Raw genomic sequence first — 17267 nt, 5'->3', positions numbered from 1 at the left:
CGTTTAGCGCCGACATGTGTGTCAACACCTTCTCCTGAGAGCTGAGATAAACCTGCTGGTGTTACCCAGTCTGACCTCATCACGACCTTTCAACAGCCAGCACTGCTCAGCTTCAACAGTTTAGGAATCGTTTCATCGGTGCAACGCAATATTACAGTGTGTCACAATTGTTTAAAACATACATCAGTCTGCAGAAATACTCACTTCATCATTATCAAATGTAGAATTACAAAAAATGTTGCAGTCTTCTTCGGCCAAAAACTATAAATTTGAATTATAACGGTTTTATAGTTTTACAAATACACCATTTTATAGCCTAAGAAGCCTGTAGTTATGTTTATATTTGAAACGAAATTAGGGGGTTTCACCAATTAAACTGTAATCAAACTTAAATGTAAAAAAAAACAACTTTTTTAAAACTCTTTTGTAGATCCATCTTCGTTTTCTTGAAGGCTGCTTCGAAAAAAAGTCTGCTCTGATTGGTCAGTTACCACCTGAGCCCAATCTCACAAATTTGGTATAAGTAGATGCAGATTTTAAACACCTCAGAGAACTGACCATTTGTTCATTACTGCACACGACAACAAATTTTAGACCCTTTGACCATCTTAAAACTATTTGAATCAAATGAAACGGTCTCATAAAGATTTCTTCTATATACCGTAATTCTGTTTGTAGAAAAATCGGATTGTTTCCACCGTGTGAGAGTGCTTACCTGCAGAATAAGCACGAAATAGTCGACAGGTTTGGCCCTCTGGTAGAGGAAGTGCAACGGCGATCGTTTGTCGTTATCGTTGAACTTGAGTTCGTGGATGACGTCCGGGTGTCTGAGGATCCTCAGCAGGACTTTCTCTGTGATCTGGAATGGGCTGAACAGGTTGACCTCTGACGGGAGAATCAGAGGAAAACACAGATCAGACGCAGGCAGAAATACTTCACACCGTTAACAGGTCTTATTACTAAGTTCTAATGTAAATCAGACATGCTCTGTGCTCAGTTTGTAGTTGTTCCTCAGTTAAATCGTATATGTGCCGATTGTTGATACGTGTTAGAATATCTAGTGTTTGCTTATTTATTTATTCATCCATCTTTTATCTTCTGCTTATCAGAGGCAACAGGTCCAGGCGGAGAACCCATATATCCCTCTCCCCAGTGAACTTTCCAGCTCCTCCTCGGGAATCCTGAGCCTTGTTCTCAACACATCATCGGGCAGAACTTTTTTTCGTGTGGTGTCCGACAACTATTGTGTGATTAGTCAGAAATTTGAAGTGGGCGGGGTTAAAAGTAGGAATCCCTTTTCCACAATCGCGAATGGGAACAACAAATCTTCCTCTTCCGTTTCAAACATGTTGGTTTCCTTCTCCTCCTAACAAAAGTCAGGGTCTCGAATTCCACTTTGTCTCAAACAACAATATTCTGGGGCAGAAATTAGGCTTTGCAGTGACACCTCTGACAGTTGGGATAGACGGCATCCCCTGGATGGATGAACGACATGAAACAGAATATCTGCTGAACAAAAAACAGGGTTCCCACACTAAGTCAGAGATATAATTCCATGATTTTCCATGACTTTCCAGACCCAAAAAACTAAATTTCCAGGACCACTTCGTAAAAAGAAATGTCGTTCAAAAGATTTTAAAAGTGTGAAAACAAGAATATCTTCACCCCTAGAGCTGTTCTTTGTCTATATGAAGGTTTACACAACCACAGATATGCAGAACTTAAGTGTAAATGTCAGAAATGACCACCCTTCTCAGCTGAAAGCCCTGTAAACACACGGTAAATAAAACAATTTAAATATTTACGATCGTTTATTTGACGAAAAAAAATGGGAGCAGCTTCAGGCTCAGGCTCGCTTCTTGTGGATGGTTGAACTAGCATCGCTGTTATGCTAGGCTGTGACAAGGTCGATGATCTCACCGCCCGCAACCATGAAGCATGTTTTTTGGTAGTCGCATGGCTCCGCAACGCGTGTTCTCCCATATTTGACAGAAATATGACTGTTTTACAAACTCTACATTTAGCTCTGTGGTCATCAATTCGCGATGGCCAGCCTCTGAAATCGTCATTTTCGAGCCAACTTTCTTGGAACCAGCATTTGCCAGGCATGTTTGCCAACTGACGCCGAACCACCACTGCCAGACTTCAGTGGGCTCGAAGATATTGCACTCTAGAATGTTGCACATTACAGCGCGAAACCAAACCATCTCTGGTGAAGCGTTGTAGTTATAACCAGTAAGAAACAATGTTATACACCAAACAAAAAAGTAAGCAACAAAATACACTCAAGTTTTGCTTCTACACAACTGTTAAGAAAATTCCATGACTTTCCATGACTGGAAAAAATTTTATGAAATTCCATGACCCGTGGAAACCCTGAAAGAAACAAATCTGTGACCCCGTTGCCTCAGAGCTCACCTGTGGCCAGGAAACGATGCGCTGCCAGCATGAGCTGAGGAGAGATCTTCACTTTACTGTCTGCATCGTGTTTGAAGGCAGAAAAGTCTCGCTTGTTCTTGTTGGGGTCCACCCTCTTCTTGTTCCTGTTGTCAGCTGCATACGGAAGGCAACAAGAGGGTGAAGAGTGGAGGAAGACACAACACATAAGAGTTTAAACAGCCACTGAAGTTATGAAGGAAATTAATAGTGTTGTTTTGCAGCTCATTATTAATTCAGGCAAATAAGAGATGCCAATTTGTCAAAATGTCTTTGGGTGAAAGAAAACAGATCCTCTTTCAGTTCTAAGGTGTTACGTGTGAGGACGTCTGGTTCTTACAAGGTCTTAAAATGAGGTAAAAACAACAACACATGATATACATAAACTGTGTCATTATTTTCTGAACAAAAAATAAGACAAAGTTTTCTGCTCTGCAGCATTCAGGTGTGTGTTAACACGATGCCAAGGAGGAAAGACATCAGCAATCATCTTAGAGAAGCAGCTGTTGCTGCCCATCAACCTGGGAAGGGTTATAAGGCCATTTCCAAACTATCTGGAGTCCATCATTCTACAGAGAGAAAGATTCTTCACAAGTGGAAAACATTCAGGACAGCTGTCAATCTTCCCAGGAGTGGACGTCCCAGCAAGGTCACCCCAAGGTCAGAAACCCAAGAGCTACATCTCAGACTCTACAGGCCTCAGTTAGCATGTTAAAGGTTAAAGTTCATGACAGCACAGTTAGAAAAAGACTGAACAAGTATGGCTTGTTTGGAAGGGCTGCAGGAGAAAGCCTCTTCTCTCTAAAAAGAACATGGCAGCACAGCTTAGGTTTGCAAAGCTGCATCTGAACAAACCACAAGACTTCTGGAACAATGTCCTTTGGACAGAGCAGACCAAAGTGGAGATGTTTGCTCATAATGCACAGCAGCACGTTTGGAGGAAACCAAACACAGCATATCAGCACAAACACCTCACACCAGCTGTCAAGCACGGTGGTGGAGGGCTGATGATCTGGGCTGGTTCTGCAGCCACAGGACCTGGGCACCTTGCAGTCATTGAGTCCACCATGAACTCCTCTGGATACCAAAGTGTTCTAGAGTCAGATGTGAGGCCGTCTGTCTGACAGCTGAAGCTGGGCTGAAACTGGCTCATCAACAGGACATTGAGCCTCATGCAAGAACATTTTCGTATTTTTATTCTAAATTTCTCGTAATTTTTTTGTACGAAGGACGCGTACGAACACGCCACGTCAGATTCAACAAACGCTCTTAACTTCAGAAAAAGTGTGTAAACGACCTGCGTAAATGATGAATGCCACCCGTGCGTATTGAAGTACACGTGCACGAGGATAGTAGATTTGCATACTCCACACCCAAAATAATACCATATAAGGCTGTGCTTCCTCTCTCCTGTACCAGGAAGTGTTGAGTGTTGAGTCATGAGAATGGCATCAAGGCGCAAAAAAGAACAACTTTACGGACTCTGAGACTGAAGTTCTGCTTTCAGAGATCCAGAAAGGAAAATCTGTAATTTTTAGCAGTGTCAGCAGTGGAATTACAGGACCTGCTAAAGCGAAGAAATGGGAAGCAATTACGAGTGCTGTTAATTCTGTGTCACCTGTAATTCATAATGTCACCAAAATAAAAAAGTAATGGTTTGATATGAAAACGGCTTAAAAAAAAAAAAAAAAAAAAAAAAAACGTCTCGCCATGGCCAGGCGCTCGATGACTGCAACTAAAGCTGTGCAATCAGTTGTTGCCTCATCATGATGGCACTTTGATGGGGCGGTCCATGAGGGGGGTCTTCTGGCACCACACCTGCTGGTCTGCCTGGGCTGGTTCAGGTGGAGACCCTCGTTCATGGCAATATTGTGCAAAACGCAGCATGCCTTCTCTGGGCTATAGAGCATTTGCCCCCCCGCTGTATGGAGACACACCCACCTGGCCTTCAGCTCAGTGGTGCTTTGATGCTTATATGTTTGCTGTCTGTTGCTCCGATTATGTTTGGCAGTCCAGCCACGGCATGAAAGTCCCTCTTAATTTGTACTTGTTGGACAGCGGTGTATGGGAATCTGATGTACCATAGGTGATAAACTGATGAGAGCTTTGATGACCAAGGGGAGCGCACGACTCACAGAGGACTAGGACACCCCCGAGCTGTCTCCAATCTCCCTCTGAAAGGTTCCAGTGGCCAAAAATCCAAGGGTGGTGAGGACCTGGATGTGTGGTGGAACTGGGTTTGATCGGCGTGTTTCTCTCTGGAGTTGTGGCTCCAACAAGCTGCATATTTGCAGCAGCACAGTCCTTGGCAATCTAAATCGTGATGTCAGCCATTTGTCTGTCTGCCTGACGCTCTAAGGCATCCAAAAGTAGCAAGTCAGCCGCTGGTTACGCTTCCCATTGACCTTGTTATATACAGACTCAAATTAATGGGCTGGATCAGGGGGTTCACTTAGTTTTTGTTCCATAAATTATAATCTAGTGTAATATGTCATGTGTTGTTGTTCATCTGAGGTTGTTTTTTAACCTCATTTTAACACCTGGTTAACACTAGTTGAATTGTTTGTGTGTCCTAATACATAAAACTTTAGAAATGAAAGAGATTGAGCTGTTTATCAAACAGGATGCTAACAGTGGAGTGAAATCTACTTCTGAGAGGATCTAATGTGTCAAACAGGATCCGAGCGAGTGCGTTTTCATCAAAATGACTCACTGTAGAGGTCGGACTCGTCCAGGATCTCTGATTTGATGATCTCCTCGATGACGTCCTCCAAGGTGACCAATCCCAGCACCTCGTAGAAAGGATCTCCTTCCCCCTCGTTGTTCACCTTCTGGACGATGGCCAGGTGGGATTTACCTGAAGGGGACAGAATCACCTGAAGGTTACAACAAGCCACTGCCACTTTCTGACTCCAGAAAAACACGGCAGCATCAGACACAAGGGAGGGGAAGAAGTGCACCTTCAAACTCATTCAGCTTCTGATAGATAAATATATAACTTCTTATTTTTCTACTTTCAAACAGTCACGCTGCCGTTCGATCTGTCAGTGGATTTATCCCGGCTGATGGCTTAATATAGCCCAGACGAGCCTAAGAGCTTTGGAGAGAAAAGAGTTGGAGGAGCTGCCAGAGTGAGATAAAGAGCAGAGAGACCAAGGGCTGGGAGGAGGGGGGTAAAAACATAAATCCACTCTTGGCTCGGCTCTACAAACTGTCCTCCTGTGCGCTGCTGCCTGTAAAACCTGACACTTTGGCGAGGTGAGTAAAGGAGACTAATCAGGTCAAGAGGATGGAAACCTGTCACAGCTCATGGACATCAAACACCAGCAGCACTGTTTTCGTTTGGCCTCTTCACTGCGATGTCATAAGCAAGGGCTGAAACGCTATCAGGTCAGGGCTCCATCAAAGCAACACTGGAGAAGTTTGTGAACCTTCCAACTGTGTGGTTCTGGCTCATTTTGAAGCGCAGCTACCTCCATGATTTGGAGTCTGTAGTTGTTCAACATGAGGAGAAGAGCTGTGCTAAAGAAAGTCAAATAAGAAAAAGAATTCCTTTATTCGTCCCACAGTGGAGAAATAAGCTTATATGAGGCTGAAAAACATGGGTCAAACCTTAGGATTACCAACATCAGCTGTCTGGAAGATCATTAAAGGACAAGACCGTTTTTTTGACATTGGGCCCTTGATTTCACATTATAACATGATGTTCTACTCACCCCTGCTTGTTGTTGGTAATTTGGAGCTGTTCCGAAGATATTCGAGAGGCGTCTGGCTGCTCTCTTGAGATATTCGGCCATGAAGCGGTTTCCTATGGGCAACGTTATACAGGCACAAACTATGCTGTTTATAATTTATTAATTACTGTACACTAGCACTGATAACGTGGTGCGTCGCTTACTTAAAAAAATCCGGGTTACTGTAATTTTGAATTTTTGTCGTAAAGTGGGTGTTACTGACGTCATCATCGTGCTACTACCACAGACAGCCCACAGACAAACACACACAGACTTTACGACAAAAATTCAAAATTACAGTAACCCGGATTTTTTTAAGTAAGCGACGCACCTCCATGTTATCAGTGCTAGTGTACAGTAATTAATAAATTATAAACAGCATAGTTTGTGCCTGTATAACGTTGCCCATAGGAAACCGTTTCATGGCCGAATATCTCAAGAGAGCAGCCAGACGCCTTTCGAATATCTTCGGAACAGCTCCAAATTACCAACAACAAGCAGGGGTGAGTAGAACATCATGTTATAATGTGAAATCAAGGGCTCAAAAAAACGGTCTTGTCCTTTAAGGAGAAAGAATGCTCTGGTGAGCTCTGTAATCACAAAGGGACTGGTAGGCCTAAGAAGACAGAAGAATCCTCATTGTGGTGAAGTAAAATCCTCAAAGGTCTGACCAATAGATCAGAACTAGTCTTCAGGAGGCAGGTGTGTCTTTGTCAGAGACTGTGTGTCTTTCCACAGAAGACATCATGAACAGAAACAAAGAGGCTACACTGCAACATGCTAACCACTAGTTAGCCACAAAAACAGGATGGACAGATTATAGTTTGCCAAAAAGTCCTTAAAGGAGCTGCAGAGTTCTGGAAAAAGGTGTTCCGGACAGACCGGACCAAGATAAACCTGTATCAGAGTGATGGCAAGAAGAAAGTGTGGAGACCAAAGGAAAGTGCTCAAGACCCAAAGCATAGCAGCTCTTGTGTTTAACATGGTGGTGGGGGTGTTATGGCCTCGGTTCTGTTTCAGACTAACATGGAAATAAGTTATTCTCGTATAAAAATGGTTGGTCAGTTTTAGCAAATATCAAACCAAAATCTTGGAAGTTTGCTCTTCAGTATCCATTTTCTATACTCGCTTAATCCAACTCAGGGTCGCTGTCAATGGGTGAGAGGCAGGCTCCACCCTGCACAGGACGCCAGTCCATCACAGGGCCAAACAGGAAACACAACCATGCACACTCACACTCACTCCTCGGGTCAATTAGGAGACACGATTTAAGAGAACGTGCATGTTTTACCTGGATAGAACCTAGAGTACATTAAAATATGCAGTATTGTTCTTGTAAGGTTTTGGAACATTATCTTACTTTGTCTCTTGACATGTTGGCGGTTTCTGAAGGTGTCTTTGTCAACCTGTAAACCATGTCTGTTCTGAGCGTAACTGCTCACATACTTCCTGTTACATGAAGATTCCACAAGGGTGGCGCACCTGATCACTCAGACCGGAGGCCGCTGTCAGATTTACAGGATGTAACCGTAAATATGGGGTGAATCGAAGAGGTTAGCATTTTGTTGAGCTTCGGATCATCCCAATAAAAGCGACAGCGGCGGTACCAGAGATGGTATGCGAGGTCCCTAAATCAAGCACGCCGCAAGAAATGGACAATACAAAATGTTGAAACATCAAAAGTTATGGCCCTTTTCTACTTGCACCAACTCTGCTCTACTTTACTCAGTTTAGGTCATTTTCCATTACAACAGAGTATCATCTCAATGTAGGTGGGTTCATTTTAGCAAGGCGGCCCCAAAGTCCCGTGACATCATTTGTATGAGACACAAACATGACACAACAATGGAGGACGTCGAGGCGATGGTATACCTGCTACTCTATGGTCTATGGCTTTTTTCCCCGACTCAAGGTCCTTGTTGACGATCATAGAAATGATCAAAATCGCACGGTCATTGTTGCCGGGTTTTTAAACATGGAGGGGTTCTTGTGAAGGAGTCGCTTTCATGACTCATTGGCTGTGTTCGAAACCGCATACTACTCCTACTACTCCTACTAAGTTTTTGAGTTAGAATGCAAGTTTGAGTAAGCGAGAAGTTCCCGGATGCATACTAGATTCTCTGAAATGTTGGGTATGCATCATGAGGTTACTACTCATACTCAAACTACCCAAGATGCAACGTAACGTGACGTCATCGATCGTCATTTCCTGTCAAAACGGCAGTTTCAAGCTAGCTACAACGAGGGTAGGTTCACTTCCTGTTTTCAAAACAAAAGCACCAATTGTATCGTAATGGCTTTCCCTGTGATAAAAGGCAACGGGTATTTTATTTTTGTGAAAATAACCGGAAGTGCGTTGCTCACTACGGCTAGCTTTAGTAGCACCGAATTCGTGGGAACAAAATTGTAAATAGCCCAACACTTTGGGGATCTAAACGACTACTTTCTCGCCTGAAAATGTTTCAAATGTTGCTAAAGTTTACAGAGTTTAGAACTTAAGTGAAATCAGCTTCAGGCCGGCTGATTTCGGCTCGGGCAGGAGCAAAATGCATTGTGGGTAAACGCTCTGCATTCTGTCTCATCGATGAGTATGCTGTATGCATTATGGAAGTATGTAGTTTGCAAGTATGGAGTATGTAGCATGCGGTTTCAAACACAGCCATTCAGTCACGTCACTCCCTGGCCAATCAGTGGCCTGCAGTCTGTTCACGTCACATTTGCATGGAACCCCGGCCGAGTGGTGCTAAAAATGTACCTGGTGCTAAGTGCTAATACTTAATGGAAAACCCTTAAAACCGAGTCGAGTTGAGCCGAGTAGGTACTAGTGGAAAAGGACCATTAGTTTACACTCCCCCTAGGTGTCACCTACATTATGGAGCCTGCTTACGCATAACGTTAATTTCTGAGGACGCAACAAACAAACGCAGGACACGCGAGTCAGCCATGATAAACATGCATAGTTAACAGCAACTAATTAATCCAAGCACAGGCTTTCAGACAGGAGGAGGGCACCATCTGAGGCGTTTTTCTGATCTCCTGTGTCTCATTTCCTTTTCACAGATCTTAAGTAGCAGCAAGAGGGGAAAGAGGGGAGGGCTGGTGACCTTTGAACTCAGAGTCACAGTGGGTGAGGGGTGTGAATGGTTGGCTGTTAAACCCGGAGTTAAACTCATTCAGATCTTCAGCCTGTTGATGTGGGGGGAGGCGTTTCCTGTTTGCTTTAAAGCCTCCCCACAGATGGAAGATCTTAGCTGCGTTTTAGTTTTTAACTTTAACACTGATGCTCTAATCAGATTGTTTTCTGGCGCGACTGCTCTGGACTGCGCTTCCACCTCTTTAGGCCTGATGGAGCTGCTCATGTAAACCAGGGTTTGGTTTTGTTTCTCTGAAAGACAGACGTGCCTTCACAAACACTGTAAGATGTCACAAATAAAGTCAGTAAAAGAAAGAAAAGCCTGGACTAAAAAGTTTCCTCTGTAGGAACAAGTACATTCTTTTGTTGAGGACTTTGGGTTGAACTGGAGAACGTTTAGATAAAAACTTTGTAAAGATTCTATCAAATACATTACTAACCCTAACTCAATCTCATATTATGTGACACTAGGTTGTTGTCTCTCTTCTGGATCCCCTAGAACAGGAGCTTGAATGAACTTTTATGGAATATAATCTTTTCTGTGTGTATTTTTTTTAGTTTTTTGGACCTTTGTGTCTCTAAAGATTGATGATGATACTTAGCCCTGTTCTACAAGAATATAAACCATCGTAAACACACAGCTATGGAAATCAAGAGCTGCAAGATAAAAAAAGTTGTTCCCTCACATTTCCCCAAACAAAACATCGTCAAAAACCTAACAGATTTCAGTAGAGCAGGGCATTCAGGACCGCCCAAGGGTTCATCGAATAGTCAAAAAAAAATTGCTTTGATACTTAGTCTATTGCTATCTTATCACATTTTTACATGAAAATTTTGTTGTAAATTAGGGATAATATAGCGAGGATGAAAATAATAGTGTTTCTTTGAAAGTTGGGATTGCAAAGAATTGTGGGACAGAATTATCTCTTTTCTCTCACAAACGATGGTTCAGTGTATCCTTTGCTAAAGGAGATCTTAAAGGAAGCATTGCAGCTCCTTTTCTTTGTATGTGGAGAATTCAAACGGCTCTGATCATGGCTGCCACAACAAAACAGACCATTTGAATGGACCTCAAACATCTCAGATAATTAGAAGCTTTGAGCTGAAAAAAATGACTGAAAATGCTCCGAATAAGGACGAAAAGACTGAAAAACCTTTGCTTTAGGTTATTTTCCTCTGCTGTTCACCTGAAACCGCGAAAGACTGAAAAATAACAGCTGAGAATATGAAAGAAATATGTCATCAGAGCTGTAAACCCTCAAACATTCTTACAAAAGCAGTGTGGAAACATTTTAAGTGTTTATCTCTGACAGTAGAACCTCTTTTCCCCTTTTCTTGATAACGTTGTACAATTTGAGAAATATGGCGCTTTAGATGGAGCAGTAGATTATGAGGGTTTAAGGTTTGAATATGAATAAAAGTACAAGAAAAAAAAAAGAAGACGATTCAGAAGTCACCTAAGGCTGCAAAAACCTAAAAGAAACTGCAGTCTGAGGCCTGCAACTGTCAATGAGTGACTCAAGTTAGAGTTTTAACTCATTTATCTTCACATCGGCCTTCTCTGTCAAAGGCGTTTCTGACCTTGTAGTTTTCATTTTAAACCCTAAAATCAACCCTTTGGGTGGTCACGACCAAGCAGATTCAGGCCAGCTCTGACGTGATGACTCAGGCCTCAAACATCATCATCATCATCATCGTCAGACCCCGTCACTCTGGCAGGGAGGCTGGAAGAAACCGACCCGCAGCCGGTTCCAACACCTCCCTCAACAAAAAGATTTATCAACCTTGTGGAAAATTAAAGGTGACATATTCTGCCCTGTTTTTAACAATTTAATACATTTTTTTTTAAGTCTCATACAGATGTACGAGACAGACTTTGGACAAAATACCTGTTTGTCGGCTGTGGCAAATTACGGTGTGTTTACGTACATTAATCATTTATAATAATAATTATTATTATAATAACATTCATTTATAATGTAATTTAATGCAGTAACACAGACATAATGAAGCTGTTCCTCCAGTCAGACCAAAAACCCTCCAGCTCTATATATAGATACAGATGGTTACTCTGTTGATCCCAGAGGGAAATATTTTAGCAGTGTAGCTGTAAGTTAGCAGCAGATGCTAACAAACAATGCTTTCTCATCAACAGTGATGAACCAAGCCGGAGATGTACACAGCATAACTCGTAGTAATGCATGTGTACCAGAACATGTGAACGGAGAGGAGCGCAGCGCAATTCCTGCTCAGGAGGATGTTCGCTCATTCGCTCCCCGCTCAAAGTTGCGCCAGGACGCTCCGCTCAAACCTCGCTCCACGCTCACCTTAATTTTCCTGCTGCTCAGGCAAAATCGCTCCACGCTCGCTCAAATTTTCAGGAGAAGGAATTTTCTGACATTTTTACTTCATGTAATTATGACAGGGCCCTGGGACACACGGCGTTTGATTTAATGATGTGACCGGTGTATTGTCTTATTTAACTGGCTGTTAAATTATCGCCACTCTGACGTACAAAAAATAATGTTTAGAAAATGTTGGGCACCAGATAGAAAACTACCACGTCAGGACGAAGCCCACCAGATTACTCAGCTTAAATATGCATCACACGACACAGCAAAGAGAGACCCCAGGCTGGGTTAGGCAGGAGGGGGGAGAGGCGTGCGTGTGTGTGTGTGTGTGTGTGTGTGTGTGTGTGTATGTGTGGCCGCGAGAGCATCAGCAGAAACGGAAGCAAAGCAGAGGAAACGAGGGTCACGGTTAGAACTAGCACCTGAGCAGTCAGCTTAATTCAGACAGTCAGAAAGGGGAATATGTCTTCACGGTACCTGACCTGTTCCGAGCGTTCCCGTGTCCCAAAACTCCAGACGAAATACACAATCCACGCTCGATAGCGTTTGTAGGCCCTACAGTTCGGGTGTTTCCCTGTTTATTATCCGCACTCTCTCTGCAACTATATGCTAGCTCCGCCACACATAGAACACACCGTTGCGCCCTCGACTTGAATTGCTCACTTCCACATTTACTATGGGTGACAAGGCCCGCGTGGCTGCTTGTCCCCAGCTGTGAACGTAACATCTAGCTCCATTCATGTTGCCCCGCGTTTCCTATTTAATTATTAATTTATTAGGCTACACTAGACTACATTAAATCAAAAATGTTATTTTACAAATTTTATAATCCGACATTTTTAATTGACGTTGTGAGCGCATCGGAGCGAACTGAAGCGGAGCGAAATCCTCGCTCCGGCTTTTGAACTGAAAACCGCTCTGCGCTCTGACCATATTTCACCGCTCCGCTCCACCGTCCGCTCCGTTCACATGCTCTCATGTGTACCGTTAATTACTGCGTTTAAACATTTAGTATATATTAACCTCATTAAACAATTGTACTTGGAGACCTACATCTTTATCAGAAACATGCAGATAATGTAATGTTAACACACAGAGAGGTACACGGCGTTCAATGTAGCAGCGAGAGTGAGGAGAGGACCGGTGTTGTGTTGGAAACACACCTTATCCACACAGCTGCAGGTTGATGAGTTACTGAACCTAACCGTTCAACTAGAAAGCTTCAGCTAACAAAGTAATGTGGGAACAATAATGTTCATCTTTCAGAAAGGAACAGCAATAACTCCTTAGAAGTTGCTGTACGTCATCTTCATTAGCTAAGCTGTTAGCGTTAGCTACTGCTAAAGGAGAAAATAAACCAATAAATAAACCATGAGGAATTATTTCTCAGATACTTCCATTTCCCTGCTCTGAAGTTCAGGCTCTGAGAGTTGGAACTGATCCCTCTTTGTGGCTCAGTTTCTTCAGTCCAGCGTTGAACTGGACCAAGTTGTTAAAACAGTGGGATGAAAAGTGGCTGATGCACATCCACAGTCTTTAGCTAACTCTGCTGGAACATTAGCCTCAGATAGAGTTTATGCACAGTCTTTAGCTAACTCTGCTGGAACATTAGCCTCAGATAGAGTTTATCCACAGTCTTTAGCTAACTCTGCTGGAACATTAGCCTCAGATAGAGTTTATCCACAGTCTTTAGCCAACTCTGCTGGAACATTAGCCTCAGATAGAGTTTATCCACAGTCTTTAGCTAACTCTGCTGGAACATTAGCCTCAGATAGAGTTTATCCACAGTCTTTAGCTAACTCTGCTGGAACATTAGCCTCAGATAGAGTTTATCCACAGTCTTTAGCTAACTCTACTGGAACATTAGCCTCAGATAGAGTTCATCCACAGTCTTTAGCTAACTCTGCTGGAACATTAGCCTCAGATAGAGTTTATCCACAGTCTTTAGCTAACTCTGCTGGAACATTAGCCTCAGATAGAGTTTGCTGCTGGTAGATGGAAGATGCATGCTCCTCAGTACAGCCGACAGCAGAACATTTCCACCAGGAGCTGGCTTCATCCATCCAGCAGGGTGGATGTGAGTGGGTGGGGCTTAGCAGAGGAGGCAGAGTCAACTTTAGGAGTGATTTACTTTTGAATTGTAAATCAGAACGGCTCTGTAAATGAGGAACTTTCAAACAAAGGGGAGCTAAAGAAATACCAGGGTTGTGTTTTTAGGGAGTTTTACACCCTGATATCTGCTCCCAGGAACAGGAAGAAGGGATTTTTACTGAATATCTCACCTTTAAACAGAAATGTGTTTTCAGACTCAAATATCAGCCGATTGAACCTGTGAGGTTCAGATTTGTGAGCTTTGATGCTATAAAAACACTCAACTGCGGGTGACGGTTGTTCAGCCGACAGCTGAGCGACTTCAGGAGGAGACGAACACGTTCCCACTGCTGCGATGGCGGAAATATTAGTGAGGTGTGGATATCAGCACTGGGATTTCCTGCGCTAATCCTGCGCCTGAATGTGCAGATTTTCATCCCATCAAACATCAGCTGATTTCAGTGATTAGTTCTTGCTGCCAGATTATTACTCCCACTTATCGAGGCACCATTTTATTGATCATGAAACAATTTCAAGATCATTAAGTCGTAAAATGTTCAGGTTTTTCTGACTTCTTCTAAGATAAATGATTTTAGATTTAGAGCTCTTGCTTTGACAGATTTCAGCCTCCCTGGTGTAAGAATTTCCTGCTTTTTGTTTTCATATTTGACATTGAATTGAAAATGTGTTGTTTTATTTTAAGACATTTGAACAATTAAAAGTTTAAATGTCAAGATTGTTGGCCCTATTTTCTATCTTTATCCAATAAACTACATGTTTTGAATAAAATCAGCAACCAATGTAACAAGAAGTTCAGCGTTTTAGCCATTTCTCAAACAAAATAGTAAAAAAAATACCAGACATTTCCAGATTTCAGCCTCACTGATGTGACATTTCTTCCTTTCTTTGTCATGTTTGATGATAAACTCAATATTTGAATTTTTTTTTTAAAGACTTTTGGCCTAAGTCTTCGTTACTTTTGACCAATAAACTACATGTTTAGACCTAAATCAGCAGCTAATATCAGAGATGTGCAGCATGGCCTGCTTTTTAATTCAATTCCATATTTTATGGCTCTGTTTGATAAAAATGTGCTGCTGAATGTAGGCCGCCATGTTCCACTCATCAATACTGATCAATACGCGCACGGGGATGCGCGTTTGATGGATGCTCTGATGTGACAGCTGCACACACGCACACGCACCTTTTTTGAACTCCTCCAGCATGGCGTCCAGCTTGGTGTCGTGGAACACGAAGTGCACCGGGTGGTTGTAGAACTTGGTGATGGTCTTCAGGGTGGTGCAGTCGTCCGGGTCCACGAACGCCAGGTCCTTCACGTACAGGATGTCCACAATGTTGGACCTCTCGTCATCGTACACGGGGATGCGCGTGTAACCGCTCTCCATGATCTCCGACATGGTGTTGAAGTCCAGCACTGCGTCCGCCTGGATCATGAAGCAGTTGCCCAGCGGGGTCATGACGTCCTCCACGGTCTTGGTGCGGAGCTCCAGCGCGCCCTGGATCATGTTCATCTCCTCCTTGTCCAGGTCGTTGTAGGGCTCCGTCACCCTGAGCATCCCCACCAGCTTCTCCCGGTTGTACACGGTTCCGATCTCCTGGCCCAGCAGGACGTCCAGCAGCTTGCTGACCGGGAAGGACACCGGGAAGGTGAGGAGCATGAAGAACTTGGTGACCATGATGGTGTTGGCCCCCACGGCCAGTCCGTGGCGGGAGCACAGCGCCTGGGGGACGATCTCCCCGAAGATGACGATGCCGACGGTGGAGGCCACCACTGCGCCCAGCCCGGAGCCGATCAGGTCGTCCAGGAGGATGGTGAGGGTGGTGTTCACCAGCACGTTCCCCAGCAGCAGGGAGCACAGCAGGTAGTTGCCTTTGCTGCGGATGGGCTCGATCTTCCGGGCGTACTTCTTCTCCTTGTCGGTGCCGCAGCTCTGCACGATGCGCAGCTCCATGGGGTCCAGCGCCATGAGGCCGAGGTTCAGGCCGCTGAACATGCCGGACAGCACCAGCAGGCAGGAGATCAGGATGATCTGCAGCCACAGAGGCAGCATGGACTTCTTCTCCTCCACCACCAGCAGCCTGCCGTCACTGTCCCCGAGCTGCACCCACCTGGAGCCGCCCCCGCTCAGCGTGCACAGCGCATACTCCTTCTTCGGCTCGCTCTTGCGCAGCGGCTTGATGTGCACGCTGAGCACCCCCGACGAGCCCCGGCTGCTCACGTTCATGAAGCTCCCGACAAGTATGTCCTTCGTGAAATCAACACAAGTCCTGTCCGGCGTGTCCATCATGCCGCTGCCGCCCCTGGCCGCCGCTACCGCCTCCTCCTCCTCCTGCTCCTCGTCCCCGCCGCTGTCCGCGACCTCCGTGAATCGGACCTGCGTCCAGGCGCCCGAGTGGAGCTGCACCCCGTAAAACCGTAGTTGCACCGTGCTCTCCTCAGTCACCTGGATGACACCGTCGTCATTGGTGCTGGACGGCTTGTCGCTCCTCTCGAGCCGCATGCCGAGCACCTGGCTGGCGCCGCCGCCCCGGGCGCCGCTCACGCCGGAGCCCGCCGCCGCTGCAGCGGCAGCCGCCGTCTCCGTCCGGCCGCCGACCGCGCTCCACAGGCAGATAATGACTGTGAGAACGTAACCCTGCTGCCCGCTCCATTCTGTCGCCATGTTTGTTTCTCTGCTCGGCGACCTGGGGGCTGACGTCATTTACTCATGTCCTATCGGCTCCGCCCCCTTGGCCCTCCATCACACACACCCCCGTTAACACCGCCTACCGGACAGCGGCAGGTAGAGCTAATAAACGCACACGCTGTGCCCGCGCGCCCGGTCAGACGCGGCGTGTGGTACTTCGCTTTGACGGGATATTTGCGCACATAAACACCCCCGACACGTGCGCTCACACCCTTCCTCCCCCTCCTCCCCCCTCTCTGCGGCACAGGACGGACGCCGCTGCTGCGGCGGCCAGCGGTTTCATCTGCAGCCAGCTGCTGTTATGTAACGGCACATGGCATCTGCGCATCCCGCTGGCACCGAGCCCGGTCCGGGATGCTGGCACATTTTACCCAGAGACAGACACCCTGCAGCAGGGATTCATCTGCTCACAGAACCTAGAACATAAAACCAAATTTAGACACGATTCATCGTATCTTTTCTGCCTTAAAAATCGAATAGCTCGACAAAAATCAGCAGTGATTGTAATAACTGACCATTTTAGTATTTTTTTTCCAGATTTCAGCCTCATTGATGCGAGTTTACTGCTTTTCTTTGACATATTTGACAATAATCCGTGGGTTTTTTTTCTCGTTTTTTTTCGGTTTCGGTTAAACAAAAGTCTAAACTTGAAGATTTTTGGCCCCAATTCTTATTTTTGACGAATAAACTACAGGTTTGTACTCAAATCAGAAGCCATTATAATAAGATATTAAGCAGTTTAGTCACAGTTTAAAAAAAATCAAACATTTCCAGATTTCAGCCTCACTGATCTCAGTTTCCTGCTTTTCTTTGA

The 17267-nt window shown here is 44.7% G+C and overlaps 1 protein-coding gene across 2 annotated transcripts in view; it reads right to left on the bottom strand.

Moving 5' to 3' along the window:
- Positions 1–16429, bottom strand: part of LOC142372372 (metal transporter CNNM4) — a 48227-nt gene extending 31798 nt beyond the window's left edge. For both annotated transcript variants that reach the window (XM_075455246.1, XM_075455245.1), the window contains exons 1-4: positions 14950–16429; positions 5150–5293; positions 2419–2553; positions 716–885 (exon numbers count right to left, since the gene is read on the bottom strand). In XM_075455246.1, coding sequence (XP_075311361.1) covers positions 716–885; positions 2419–2553; positions 5150–5293; positions 14950–16429 — 1929 coding nt within the window. The remainder of the gene's footprint in view (positions 1–715; positions 886–2418; positions 2554–5149; positions 5294–14949) is intronic.
- Between the last annotated feature and the right edge of the window lie 838 nt (positions 16430–17267).

This window comes from Odontesthes bonariensis, chromosome 22 (genome assembly GCF_027942865.1).
Source record: "Odontesthes bonariensis isolate fOdoBon6 chromosome 22, fOdoBon6.hap1, whole genome shotgun sequence".
Taxonomy (NCBI): domain Eukaryota; kingdom Metazoa; phylum Chordata; class Actinopteri; order Atheriniformes; family Atherinopsidae; genus Odontesthes; species Odontesthes bonariensis.
Note: the sequence above shows the minus strand (reverse complement) of the source record. Positions and strands in the feature narration are given on the sequence as shown.